Source organism: Penicillium arizonense (genome assembly GCF_001773325.1).
Source record: "Penicillium arizonense strain CBS 141311 chromosome Unknown PENARI_contig007, whole genome shotgun sequence".
Taxonomy (NCBI): Eukaryota; Fungi; Ascomycota; class Eurotiomycetes; order Eurotiales; family Aspergillaceae; genus Penicillium; species Penicillium arizonense.
This window is the reverse complement of record NW_019173284.1, coordinates 821,532-835,432: the sequence shown is the minus strand read 5'-3', so window position 1 is coordinate 835,432 and position 13,901 is coordinate 821,532. Positions and strand designations below refer to the sequence as shown.

The following is a 13,901-nucleotide window of genomic DNA, read 5'->3' as shown; positions in this document are numbered from 1 at the left end:
TGCGGATATTGTGATCACATAGAGAAATGTCCCTGCTTTCTCGTCGCTGTCTAAATGCCATCTGGTACTTTGGTCCCAACCAACGTTGATAAAGTTTTACTACCGGATATTCTTAATATCTCTTTTGTCAGGTTCTGGGAGGTTTTCAAAATGCTCTGGGACAACCATGATACCACCACTGCGAGAATACAAAGCCCACAAGTCTGGCCACGATCGCATGACGACAAAACAGAGGTGCATTGCCCGTTCGGTACAAAGCCTGTCTCATCTTATTGCCAAGCTAGCCACGCCTTGCAAGATTTGTCTCCGAAGCTGTCTGGAGCTCAGCAGAGTATCCACGGGGATTTCGTCAGAGACATGCAGCAAGCCCAAGATAACTTAGCTGGATTCCCGAGAGTAGATCTGACTTCCATGCCAAATCAGCCAGTCCTAGAGGTCTCGGCGTCTGAAGCATCAGGTGCTGTAGATCAACAGAGGTCCCAAGGTGTTCCGTACGAACTGCGGAACATTACCTTTGAATTGGCCTTTGTTGGTATTTGTTCAGCCAGCTTGATGATCTATGCTTTCCTTCTAGGAGATGTGACTGTCAACCAGGCCGAATTTAGAAAAGCCTTGGCCATTAACAATAGCCAGCTTCCCTGGCTAATAGGGTCATACACCACCGCCAACGGTCTTGCACTGGTCGTTTCAGGATCTATCATGGACCTCGCGCCACCCAAGCCTCTCATGGTTGGCGCCTTCGCGTGGCTGATGGTCTGGCACATAATTGGTTTCTTTTCCATTACCCCTTCACGAATGGTGCTATTCTTTATTGTGCGCGCTATGCAAGGTCTGGCCATTGGGGTTCTCGTGTCCGGGTCGATGAGTCTTATGGGAAGAATTTACAAGCCAGGGCTTCGCAAAAATCGGGTGTTTTCTGCGATGGCAGCTACCTCTCCCTTTGGGTATTGGCTAGGAGCCATACAAGGGGGCGCAACGAATGACCTCAGATGGATATTTGGCTCAAATGCCGTCATTTGTGCTGTTTGTTGCGCTATCGCCTTTGTTACTGTACCTCCGCTTCGACCTGTCGCCGACGCAGCTGGCATTGAAGCTCCAAGCCTCCGCCAATTTGATTACTTGGGCGCCAGTGTAGCGATCACCAGTTGCGTGCTGCTTCTGTTTGGTCTCACTCAAGGATCAGTCACCAAATGGGCGCCATATACATACGCCCTGGTGATAGTGGGAATTGTCCTGCTGGTAACATTCTTCATAATAGAAAGCAGAGTCCGACGGCCGCTGATTCCGACAAGACTTTGGAGGACGAAAGGTTTCACGCCTCTGATGCTAGCCTATTTCCTGGGGTTTGGCTGTTACAGTGGCTCATGGCAATTCTACGCCGTGCAATTTTGGCTTCGAATCCAGCACGTCAGCCCTATGACCGTAGCACTGTACCTGCTTCCTAACGCCATTGTCGGGGCTCTTGCTACTTGGGTAGTTAGCCAGACATTGCATATTTTTCCAGGACACTATATCTATGTGGCGTCAATGCTCGCTTATGCCCTCGGACCTGTATTCTTTCTGCCCCAAACCCCAGGGACCTCATACTGGGCTCTCTCTATGCCAGGAGTCGCGTTGGTGACTTTCGGGCCCGATCTAGCATTTGCAGCTGCTTCAATTTTCATTACGAGCAACGTCGCAAGATCATATCAAGGAAGCGCTGGGAGTTTGCTAATGATGATGCAAAACCTCTCAGCGGCCATCATGACTAGCATCGCGGAGGCAATCGGTACGAAGGTTGACATAGGACCAAGCGGGGATATTGGACTCATCGGCCTGCGTGCCATCTGGTGGTTTGGTTTCTCAGGGGCAATGTTGGCGGCTTTGATTACTATCATTTGGGTCAGGATTCCCAAAGAGGAGGAAAAGGAACATGTCACCTAACGTTTTTATTGGCCAGTTAAGTAATAGTTCCATTTGCATCTTTCCTCCCATAAAATGACATGGAAGTGCCTAAAGAGACCAAGTGAGGGCGCTGAACTGTAAGCATCGGCTGTATGGGTAATTCAGCCAATTTACTCCATGGTCATCGTGTGATACTTCCTTTACAGTATATTGCCATACTCCGAAACAAGCTAAACCAAATACTGACTGGCGTGTTTCGAAATAGGATTCTGGAAAGAATCAAAGAGAATAAAGTGGTGAAACTAATTTCGATCCGCCCTGTAGGTGAACTACCAATCTATGTATGCAAAATGCGTATGTGTTATTGGGTGAGATCACATGAATTTATGTAAACGGAAATTCGGGGTGTTGAGGCTGCGGAGTGAAACAAGCACTCCGAACGACCTCGAGGAACGTTGCAAGTCTGCAAGAGGCTAAAGGAGATTTTTAAGTCCGCAATGGCTATCCGCATCCATACTTCCTCTTTCCGTTTCGCACCTCAAATTCGGTGGCTTGTTCATTGGTGAGGCATTTTAGGGCCTAGCGTTGGGGTAAATTGAGCATAGTTTTTCTTGGCGATAGGACGGGCCCAGAGTATTAGCGAGACCACCATTCACACGGGGTATAAAAAATCATCCTTAGTTGGTTTCGATTTTATGGTCCCGTTCGTAACTTTTGGAGGATCCCTCTTCTTTGTCTGTGTTAAGTCTAGTCGGATTTGATTCCAACTTTTTACCCGCACACAGGATCGGTGATTTTTCAGGCGTTTTTGCGACCATGTCTCCGGTCCCTACTTTTGATGACCGCATTAGAGGTGCTGATGACGCATTCAAGTTGACTGTAGAAAATGCTTTCGACCTGCGGGCAAGAAGTGACGTTATGCCTACAAGTGTCGCGCCTGCTTGCAGCAGTGATATGTTCAAAAGTCCGGTATGATAAACATCATTTTTCAACGAAATGGAATCCGGACAGAATGAGCTAATTAAGATGCATCATTTTACAGAACTGCTACCATAAGCCCCGTGCTAAATGTTTCAATCGTCAGCTCTGTTATTTCTGTTCTACCCGCCTCATGCTGACCATGAAGACTAGACCGCCTATCAACCGAGGCCAAGCGTCGCCAGGTATGAACGATATGTAGACAGAGCGCAATAGTGTCGCTTGAACCTGATCTGTGAGACTGACTCTCGTTGATTTAATAGCCGTCCACTTTGAAGGCAGCAGCGATGTTCTTGAAGGATCCCGGTACAACGCTTTGCGAAACTTTTTCTCTATCAGGACAAACTGACATTTTGTATTAGATCTGATTTCGTTATGTGGCGGCCTTCCATCTCCTGAATATTTTCCATTTGAGAATCTACAGCTTCAGGTGCCCAGTCGTGAAGCCCTTTCCAAACGGCATGTGAATATGGGAAAGTCCATGGAAAACATGGATAGCGTACTGAGAGCGGGGAAATCGGATATTCGAGAGGGCAAAAGTGTTTACGGTTCATAACCCTATTCGAAGCCTTTCTTTTGGCCCAAATAATAACCAAAACTCGCTCTTAGATCTCGAGATTGCGCTTAACTATGGACAGGCTACTGGTTCTGCGCAGCTAATGCGCTTTGTCACCGAGCATACAGAGGTATGAACCTATTCTGGTTATTTTTCTGATTTCCTCAAGTTAATCTAAGCAGATTATTCACGATCCTCCTTACTCTGACTGGCAATGTTGTCTAACAGCGGGCAGCACGTATGCGTGGGACACAACACTTCGCATCCTCTGCGAAAAGGGGGATTTCATCATCACGGAGGAGTACACATTCGCCAGTGCCATTGAGACAGCTACGCCCCTTGGCCTCCGAGTCCTCGGTGTGGAAATGGATGATTATGGTTTGGTGCCAGAGGCCCTAGATGATAGTCTGAACAACTGGAATTATCAGACCCGTGGTGCACGCAAACCGTTTCTGCTCTATCTGATCCCAACAGGGCAAAATCCCACCGGCGCCACTATGCCTCTGGCTCGACGAGAGGCTATCTATAAAGTGGCGCAAAAGCATGACCTCTTTATCGTGGAGGATGAGCCTTACTACTTCCTCCAAATGCAGGCCTACTGTTCAAGAGGTACTGAGCCGGCGTCTGAAGTTTCTCGAGGAGAATTTTTGGCGTCTCTTGTTCCATCATTCCTCAGTCTAGATTCGGACGGCCGTGTGCTCCGCATGGAATCGTTCTCTAAAGTCATTTCCCCTGGCGCACGAACCGGATGGATTGTGGCTTCTCAACAACTCGTGGATCGATTTGCTCGCAATTTTGAGGTGTCCTCGCAACACCCAAGCGGAATCTCCCAACTCGCTCTGTTCAAGCTCCTCGACGAATACTGGGGCCATGCCGGATATATTGATTGGCTGATCAACCTCCGAATAGAGTACAGCAGAAGGAGGGATGTAATGATTCATGCTTTTGAAAAATTCTTGCCGAAAGAGGTTGCTCGTTGGAAAGTCCCTGCAGCCGGAATGTTTGTAAGTCAATAATTCTACCTTTTCCTAGTCGATCATATCTGATGCAAATCTAGTGTTGGATCGAGATTGAATGGCGAAAGCACCCTGGCATGGCCTTGAAAGGCGACCATGACTCTATTGAAGAAGAGATTTTCCTGTCTGCCGTCCAGAACCAGGTCCTTCTGTCTCGTGGCAGCTGGTTTAAGGCAAATTCTGCCCAGCAGGAGAACCGTATGTTTTTCCGTGCGACGTTTGCTGCTGCCTCACCAGAAAAGATGGTCGAAGCTATTCGCCGATTTTCAGATGTTCTGAGGGTTCAATTTCATATAAGCCTCTGAGGCTGTCCTATTGAACCTTTTTCAACGATCATATTCTGATTTTGCTAATGACTCTGCTTGCTTCACTCAACTGGAAGCCTTATGGATGGGCAACTACTAGTATTTCATTTCCATACTTTATACAAAAAAAAAAAGAATCCAAAATTCAATTGAAAACCGCTTTTCTCGCTCATGTATATGACGTGAACACAAGGTTACTCTGTAAAATGTACTGCTAGGCGGTGATAGTTCACACACCAATCTATATCTCTGCGTATCTTTAGTAGTAGTTTTCGAGCCTTCCTGTGTAACTGCCTCTCACTAGTATAAGCAGCTACAGTACTCAAGATGAGGGACTTCATATAACAAATCAGTACATACGGAGTAGTGAATGTCTAATAAGAAGGCCTTTCTGTGTGAAGTAATAAACTCACAAGAGTGACCATCCCAGCAATGTGTATGGTATGTATCGAAACTCTAGTGCTAATCTCGCCTTCTCCAATTCTCGATGCCCCCAAGATAGCGAAAAACAACTCGTGAGTCGAGATCACGGCATCTAGGGTCTTCTGAAGCACCTTCATAAGTCTCCAGTCCGCGTTCCCCCAAAGCTAATCGAGCTCCGACACTATGAGCCAAATCCATTGCCAAAGAAAAGTCCTTTTTCATCAACTGAACTTTAAAACCGCCCTGATAGTCCTTGCTTGATGGAGCTTCAGCTACCACACCAGGACAAGGATTCCAAGAATCGCAGATGTTGTTCTGTGCTGTTCCAGCCGCGAAAACGCTTGACAAAATTCTTGGGTCTAAGCCCGCACGGATACCGATATTGAGAGCTTCAGAGCTGGCGATAGCGATTAAACCGGAAAGGTAATTATTGCACAGCTTCGATGCTAGTCCAAAAGATGGGCCTCCACAGGCAATGGCCTTCTTGCCCATCAAGCTAAGAAGCTCCGACAAAAATTGAAAATGTGGGTCATCCTTTTCGCATCCGAGAAAGAATGAAATAGTGCCTTTCTGGGCACCAAGAGTCCCACCGCTAACTGGTGCATCATAGAATGAGGCTTGGGGATGTAGGTCGGTAACTCGCTGTTTTACCTCCAGACTAGTTGCTATATCGATTGTCGAGCAGTCGATGAAGATTCGCTTCTCTAAATCGAAAGTGCAAATCCCGGTCTGATCATTAAGATATACCTCCCTGACATGGTTTCCTTCAGGCACCATTGAAATCACGATGTCCTAGATGTGGTATAAGCGAAATGTTTCTTTGTGAAAATATAATATAATCGAATGATTCACCGATTTTATAGCGACATCTTTGGCTGATCCTTCAGGAAAGACTTTGCCAGGAAATTGAGCAGCAAAATCATGCACAGCGTCTTCAATTACATCAAAAACATAGATGCGCGATTGCTCTGGCAGCTTTGTTGCTAGCTGTTGGGCCATGGGCTTTCCCATGGCTCCAAGCCCGATGAAGCCAACTTTGCCGAAATCTGCAGCTGCCATTGTAGGTTGTCCGATAACCAATGCTTCCTTGTTGACAGAAAGATATCAAGCGAAAGAATTGACACATCCATCCACAAGGTATATATATGCAGTCTCCGAGCAACATCTGTCACAATTTCTGGTTGAGCGTGGATTTTACCCCAACGCCAGGTGGTATTGGGGAATATGGGGTATTTTGTCCAACTGTATGCTATCAGCATCGAATGGGGGTCGTTCCTATTGTATTGACCTGTATGACCTGCTGCAAATTTGATGCATCGTCATTTTAGTTAAATAGAAAAGTAAATTTGTAAAGAGGTAATATCGTCTAAGGAAGATGAAGTTCTGCAGTGTCATTTCATTCTTCCAGCCGTAACCTAGCCATACCCAACTAAGAGATCATGAAAAACTAATACGACAAACTTGCGAATTTGATACCTGAATTGACTGATGTCAAGAAGTATTGTCTTGCCAGTAGCCTGCTGTAGCACTACTACTCTGATAAATTTCCAATGGTGACAGACTTGTTGTTTTGGTATTTTGCCGACCCATATTTGCTCCCTTCTCTTCCAAGGCCGCTTGCCCCTATACCACCAAATGGTGTCTCAGATGCGCTCTAAGCCCAATATTTACCCATACCATGCCACACTGCAGGTTGCGAGCCACACGCGTCATACGGCTTATATATTTGCTAAAGGAGTAGCCTGGCAATCCATACTCAGCTTTCGTTTGCAAGTAGCACAGATTCTGCCTCAGTGCAGATAGGGAAGATTGTAGCTAATGGCCCAAAAGTTTTGTCATGGGCTACCTGCATCTCCATGGTAGCCTCGCTGATAATTGTTGGCTCGTAGAAGTATCCGGGCAGATCCATAGGCACCTGACCACCAATTTAGAGATTTCCTCCTTTTCGTAAATCATTTTGAATGTGTAGGTTGACCTTTCGAACTGCGGACTCATCCACTAGCGGGCCCTGTCTCACTCCTTTATCCAGCCCTCGGCCAAGTTCCAGCTGCCGTACTCTCCCTGTCAGCTTTTGCAAAAACTCATGCTTCACACTTTCGTGAACTAAAAGGCGATTTGAGCACTATGTATAGATGAGTTTCCAGCTGCCAGGTATGGTGATGTGGGTTGATTAGAACACAAGTTTGGCCGCTGGATCGGAACTTGCAGACCATCGCTGCTTCCACAGCCTGATCAATATCACCGTCCTCAAAAACGGTAAAAGGAGCATTCCCGCATATTTCCATACTGACACTTTTCATAGTGTTTCTGGCTGCTTTAGCCAAAAGATTTCCTACCCCAGTGGACTCAATAAAGCTGAGCTTTTTCACTTTCGGATTGGTAGCAAGCTCCGTCGATGCCTGGCTATCGTTTGTTGGGATAATATGCACGCAATTCGGTGGCAGACCAGCTTCCAAAGCCAAGAACCCCAAAGCTATAGGACTAAAAGGAGTCTCACTTGGTGGTTTAACAATAACTGAACATCCTGCCGCTAAAGCAGGTGCCACTTTACGGGTGATCATTGCCGCGGGGAGATTCCAGGGAGTGATGATTCCACAGATGCCAACCGGCTCCTTGAATTTTAGAACTGCCCTGTTTTGGTAGGATGACGGGATGGTATCGCCATATATTCCTCGGCGAACCAAGAAATAAAAGAGGCAGCGTAGTTCATTGCGCCCTTGGCTTCGAGATTGGTTTCCATTCTCAAGCGACAGTATAGATGCCACTACCCAGGTGAGTAAGTATAGGAAAGTATGCAAATTCCACGAAGAATGACTTACGGTCTTCAATATTTTGCATCAGCAGGCCGAACCATTTTGATAGGATTCCAGCGCGTGTCTTTGCTCTATATCCAGTGGGCTCTTTAGTTCCAGCAGTGGCACTCTCGATAGCATCAAGGAAGTCCTGCCGACCCAGGTCGGCCAATAAGAGGAGGCCACAGCGATGCAGTATTTGTAAAACGCCTTGGCATAAGAGAAATAGGTGTCTAGGGAGGTCTGAATAGCGTCATTTTTAATTATATGGCGTTGTGGTGCTGACTTTTGCAATCTAATGGTAGCATTCTTTGGTTGGGTGGCCAGCTCGCTTGGGAAATACGTTACTATATTTGACACGTAGAAATTACACCGAAAATAGGGCCTCAGCCCTTTCGCAACCTCAAAAATCACTTCGATCGCATCGAGTCCTTTATTATATCGACCCACGAAGCGGGAAAGATGCGCTTGCAATAAGTCCTCGACGTCCCCGGTTTTCCGGGGGGTTTTCCCGCCGTTTTCACGTCTAATAAAGGGTCATGCTTTGCTAGGTTTTTGCCAGTTTTTCCCTATAAAATGACTGCTATAATGGCGTGAAGAGAGGTCACTTGTTACTGACAGTAATAATTACAGTAATTATAAATTGGACCGGTGGCGTAAGCTAGTGTAATTTAGCTAGTTTGTAGAAAATCTGGCCAGGGTACAGTAGATATGCCGGGAAGAAAGGGGCAGACTAATCTATCGATCGTTGCGAAATACGAGGGCCAAGAAATAAGTGACTCACGTTCTACTAGGAGGGAAATAAGCAAGTAAACCTTCCAATCATGAGAATAGAGGGAGAGCTTAGATACAGCAATAACGAGGTCATGTTTATTGCAGTGTATATCGCGACGGCCATATACTGCCATCTACCTCCCCGTCCTCGCTGATGCATATCACGCTGTTATAGGTCGTGTAGGCTGCCGCCCGAGGTCTAGGGCTGTCGTATGGCTCAGGACCTCCCCATCACGCTCGATCTGATAGGTCGGTTCCAGTTCCAATGGCTTGTCCACGCTGCCGGGCACCTGGAAGGCGCGCACATCCCTATTTAGATAACGCGTGATTGCGGACTTCATGATTCAAGGTTAAGAAGGTGGGTTAGGCCCGGGAAGACGCAGGGACCTCAAGGCCGTTTGTCGTGAGTGCTATTCGGAAAGAGAATCCACTCCACTTGGCAGAGTCTTTGTGAGGCGAATGTGTGGACTTCTCCACTTTTCAGAATACGATGATGGATCGGCAGCTTCTTCTGATTGAGCAATAAATCCATGGAGGCTCTGCATTAAGCCGATCCTTGGCGATCATTTCCTAGCTCCGTGGGAAGCATAGATTCCTAGGGGATATGTCCTTTCATAAATTTAGGAATTCTTATAAAGTGACTCTGCAGATCATGTAGGTTGATAGAAAATACGTTGGGAATTTTCTAACGAGTTCTGGGAAGAGTTTCTGAGCAAAATGATGGTTTAAGAGATCGGCACCATGCCATGTTGTCTTCCTGGATACGAGATGGACCACCAAAATAGGGGGGATCTACACCAGGCTAGCCCCATGCTCTACTTGGCGTTAACGGTGGTAGATTCTCAGAACGTTATTCCGCGCCTGAATTCTAGCGGCGATGGGGCTGAATGGGCCCTTACGCAGACGCAGATGCCTTAAAAGCTCCTGGACCCCGTTTAGTTACATTACTCTAGTCCTTCCTTTATTCTCTTCTTTCCGTCTACCAACTTAATCATTCGTTCTGAGAAACCATATCCATCAACCATGCAACAAGACACAGGAGCTCCGAGGCCCTCACGGCTCAACAAATGGTGGCCCATCGGCGTTTTCATTGGCGCCGTCGTTTGCTTCATCATCGGTGGTGCTCTCATGGGCGCATGGGTCTCCAGCTCATATAATGACTGCTCCTATAGCTCCTACTACAGCTCCTACTATAGCGACTACTCCTGTGTCACTACAAACATGGGCGAGTTTTATGGCGCTGTTGCCATGTTCGTGATTGGCGGTGTCCTCAAGCTCACTGCCTGGATCCTACTCATCATCTTCTGCGTCAAGCGCAAGCGCTACAGTCACCACACCGTTACATACGTCAACTCTCCTCCTGTTCAGCAACCCCAGCCCTTCCAGCAGCCCTACGCTGCGTCTCAGCCCACAAATGCCCCACCGCAGCCTATCTCCCCTGAGATGGCGGGCCCGTTCCTCGCTGGCACACCTCCTAAGGAAGCCAATGCCACAGCAACTGCTTCCAAGTATTGTGGCCAGTGCGGGACTGCTGTCTTTAGCCGATTCTGCCCTCAGTGCGGAGCACAAAGCTGAACTTCCATTGGAGCAGCCTTGATAACACACTTCGACGCTTCCAGCAGTACTTGCCATTGAAGCACGAAAACCATGAAGCATATCGTTGCTCAGGATTGCAGATAATGGATGTGGTGCCACCTTATATTTTGTCAAGCCTATGCAGGCAACTCTTTTGAGCTACCCCGGGATGAAACATACAGACTCTTCTATTGATCCTCCGCCGGCGCTTTTATCTCCTTCTTCCTTTTGAGTCTCTTGAAAAATGTATTTAGTCTATAATGATGTTGAATTGCACTCCAGTTGGTAGATTTTCTAATTCGATGACCAAGTCGAGCCAAGGGCCCAGTGACAGAGACTGGAGTGCCGCTGATGGCCCCAGAAAAGAAAACCAACGTCGAGGATAGCTCCTGTCTGCCAGTTGTTAATTTAGGAACACATATTGGGGCATGGATTCTATCCGGGACGAACTTGCAGGAACCTCGAGGCTAAATCGAATCTGGGCCTGTCGGGAACATCTGAAAAATCTGCAGTCCTCGTATTCAGTCTTGAAACCTTTCAAACCAGCTGCAACCTCGTATTTTTCCCGCTAAGACCCACACTTGTTTAGGACTGTCGATCCAGGGTCCACGCCCGGAGACAACACAACCCTAATTCAAGCCGGAAAACGGACTGGCCAAAGTAGCACACGGTTACCACCTCTAAACAAGTTCCGGAATTGCTTATTTTGTGCCTGTACCATGACCCAATACCACGTTGCCTTGATTAGCCGTAATGTGATCCCTTAAAACTTTATCTGAGCTTAGTCGATTCCACTTGCAGTGGACCCACAACATACCACGCTGGGCTATACAGGCCGCCGAACCCTACCAGAGCACCCCCCACCCCTATGTACTCCTGGAATACGAGCCTCCCAGAAGCCACACCCGCCACGCTAGTCCTTTTCAGGTGCGAAGCCAACAAAAACATATCCGTTCGTCTATCCTTTCTGGAAACACGACACTCCCCAGTAGATTGGGAACCAGTAGATTGGGACACTTCTTAGTTGGATTAGACTTTGACCCTCCAGGACCGACGGGTTCCTTTTTTCCTTTACTAATGGCTCGTTGTGATTGCCTGGCTTGGGCTTGAGTTTGATAAAGTGATACGAGCAGAGCCATGATCCCAGAGGCTGACAGGGTGGCGGATTGGTGGATAGGGATCAGGGTCCACTGAAGCTCAATTCTGACTCTCTTGGCGGGTTGTTCTAAAGGCGCTGCAGCCCCTGTTCTCGAAGAAGTTCTGCTGTCAGTTTTCGCACTTTCATTTATACTCCACTGGCCATCTGTCTTTTCTTCCTTCCCTTTGTTTATCCATCAAAATGCATTCCAAGACTTTGGCTGTTCTGTTCCTCTCGGCTCTGGCTGCTGCTGAGGTCGAAAAGAGACAGGACGCCTACGACGACTACTACAACAGTCTGATGAGCCAGCTCAACAGCCTGTAGGTTTTCTCTGATTTCCTCTATACATCATATGCCTTAAGCATCCCATCTAAAAATATACCAGGGAGACCGACACCAACTATATGGACTACCTTACGGCCTACAGCGACCTCCCAACAGACTACAGCGCCTATCTTCCTGGTCCCACGGACTCGCCCAGCACCGTATCGAACTTGGACTCCAACAACTTCCCTTCGATGACCGCGGGTCCCAGCATCACCATGCCGTCTGGCCTATCCGCCGACCTGCCCCCTCCCTCTATTCAGTCGGTCCTCGTTACCGCTGTCCCCATGTCCTTCCTCTCGCAGATTGAGAACCCATCGGCCCGCTCGTCCATCTTCAGCGAGATCCATAACGGCCACTACCCCTCGTGGTACCAGGACCTGCCCAACAGCGTCAAGGATTGGGTCTCCAGCCACTATGCTACTGCTACTGGACCTATGCCGACTGGAGTGACATCCAGCGGCGGTTCCAGCTCTAATTCGAACTCTGGCAGCGGTGTACCCGGTGCTGCTGCTCCGTCTGGTATGATCGCCACTGGCCTCATGGGTGCTGCTGCCATCCTGGCGGTTGCGGTGATGCTGTAGGAAAATGTCACTTGGGAAGTGAAGGACTCCTTTTTCTTTGATTTTCGCCTGTTGTACTTTCATTCACCGCCAGGGTGTGGGAATGCCAATCTCTGGTTGAGCAAGTCAAGATAGCTTACCAAAAGGCTTGCGACTTAGAACTCAAGAATATGGAACTAGAGTACCAACCGGAAAAAGAGAGGCAGTAATACCCAAAACAACCCGATGGAAAGCAGATATAATAATTAATATGTTGAAGTTACAAAGTTCTCCCGGTTATCTGTCGTACTCTGAGGTATTCGGGAGACCCGCTTTTGGCAATCTCAATAGTGAGGCTCTGAACAGGAAGAAGGAATAGCTTCTACAGAAGATCAATGACGCCACTGTCAATTTCAAAATAATAAGAATGTTCAAGCAGGCAACTTTTGGCTCGAACATTAATTGTTGGCCTTTCAATGTAAAACATCAAATTGCTGATGCTCTTGATAACGTTGACAGTATTTTAGTTGGCCCAACAGCTCGCACCGTATGAGAGGATAGGCAAAGAAGGGCTTTAACCATATATTATTAGGCGCGCTGCTACTATTGCGCTGAAAATTTTAATCTTCGATATGGTAAAAAGCCGAGTCGGTGCAGCTTGGGAACTTTAGATGAAATAACCCATCCTGCCGTTACTAAGGCAAAAAGGACACTTTCTGTCGAGAGAGCCGACCCTCGAGTTAAGGAGCGAAACTTGGCATTCTTGTGAGGTTCACAACCCATACAACAGCGTCAGTCGGCTGAGGGAGCGGTAGGACACGAGGAACCACATTACACATGCTTGCTGTATCCAGTGTAGTTGTATCTCGGAATCGTGAATATAGAGACAGACTTTAGAGCATGTTCAGGGAAGTCGGGTAGTGCTGTTTTATCATTGACGCATGTAGGAACAGACTAGTATGGGATGAATTACCGACCGGTGAAGATAGAGATCTAGAGCCAACGCCCGTTGGCGAAGCATTTGGTCATCTATCATCCATGAAGACAGATGACATTTGCTACTTTTTTCTGTGCCTTCCAGTGATGTCACATCCAAGGCGGAAGGGGTGAGCACTGAGGACCCCTTAATACGCTCTGCTAGGCTCATGGGGTCACAAGCACGTAGATCAGGACCCTATCTTCAAACACCAGTGTTACCCGCAGAATGGAGCAAGCGTTACGTTTAACAATATAGATAGAGTTAATCACCTAGATATCCCGCGTCTCGAGCGCCGCTCCCAGCGCTCCACTCCATTTCGCAGCAAGGGTAACGGAACAATGTAAGGTTCTAGATCGTACACGTTAGCGTAGATAAGTTGCTTGTGCGCCAGTTTAAAGGGTTTAGATAGTTCTCGGAGACCTTGATGTCCTAGAAAGAGCCATCGAGGACCGCAATTGGAGTATGAATACGACGGTAGACTCGGCACTCGGCCAGAGGATCATCACACAGGTTTGAGCAGCTTCATAGCCTTGTTGCTCTTGTTAATTCCGTGGCAGCAGTTACTGGATCGAGAAAAGTTTTTGGTATGTTCATCTGAATTATTCGGTCTCTGGC

General features: G+C 47.6%; 6 protein-coding genes across 6 annotated transcripts; 4 read left to right on the top strand and 2 right to left on the bottom strand.

Moving 5' to 3' along the window:
* Positions 1 to 150: 150 nt before the first annotated feature.
* On the top strand, positions 151 to 1,923 carry PENARI_c007G04260 (uncharacterized protein; the record flags this gene model as incomplete). The annotated part of the gene is made up of 1 exon (XM_022630878.1): positions 151 to 1,923. One exon carries the CDS (start codon positions 151 to 153, stop codon positions 1,921 to 1,923), a length of 1,773 nt encoding a protein of 590 aa, XP_022488941.1.
* A 777-nt stretch (positions 1,924 to 2,700) lies between these two features.
* Positions 2,701 to 4,739, top strand: PENARI_c007G09484 (aminotransferase-like domain-containing protein; the record flags this gene model as incomplete). Its single annotated transcript, XM_022631117.1, has 8 exons — positions 2,701 to 2,853; positions 2,927 to 2,963; positions 3,016 to 3,047; positions 3,126 to 3,168; positions 3,225 to 3,410; positions 3,472 to 3,548; positions 3,601 to 4,422; positions 4,476 to 4,739. 8 exons carry the CDS (start codon positions 2,701 to 2,703, stop codon positions 4,737 to 4,739), a joined length of 1,614 nt encoding a protein of 537 aa, XP_022489411.1.
* A 462-nt stretch (positions 4,740 to 5,201) lies between these two features.
* Positions 5,202 to 6,221, bottom strand: PENARI_c007G02752 (putative 3-hydroxyisobutyrate dehydrogenase; the record flags this gene model as incomplete). The annotated part of the gene is made up of 2 exons (XM_022630808.1): positions 5,202 to 5,954; positions 6,015 to 6,221. The coding sequence occupies 2 exons, from the start codon at positions 6,219 to 6,221 to the stop codon at positions 5,202 to 5,204; spliced, it is 960 nt and encodes a 319-aa protein (XP_022489161.1).
* A 697-nt stretch (positions 6,222 to 6,918) lies between these two features.
* On the bottom strand, positions 6,919 to 7,723 carry PENARI_c007G06546 (uncharacterized protein; the record flags this gene model as incomplete). The annotated part of the gene is made up of 2 exons (XM_022630987.1): positions 6,919 to 7,077; positions 7,373 to 7,723. The coding sequence occupies 2 exons, from the start codon at positions 7,721 to 7,723 to the stop codon at positions 6,919 to 6,921; spliced, it is 510 nt and encodes a 169-aa protein (XP_022489428.1).
* Positions 7,724 to 9,751: 2,028 nt separating this feature from the next.
* On the top strand, positions 9,752 to 10,303 carry PENARI_c007G05981 (uncharacterized protein; the record flags this gene model as incomplete). Its single annotated transcript, XM_022630958.1, has 1 exon — positions 9,752 to 10,303. One exon carries the CDS (start codon positions 9,752 to 9,754, stop codon positions 10,301 to 10,303), a length of 552 nt encoding a protein of 183 aa, XP_022489337.1.
* Positions 10,304 to 11,642: 1,339 nt separating this feature from the next.
* PENARI_c007G11721 (uncharacterized protein) lies at positions 11,643 to 12,349 on the top strand (the record flags this gene model as incomplete). The annotated part of the gene is made up of 2 exons (XM_022631228.1): positions 11,643 to 11,761; positions 11,827 to 12,349. The coding sequence occupies 2 exons, from the start codon at positions 11,643 to 11,645 to the stop codon at positions 12,347 to 12,349; spliced, it is 642 nt and encodes a 213-aa protein (XP_022488933.1).
* Between the last annotated feature and the right edge of the window lie 1,552 nt (positions 12,350 to 13,901).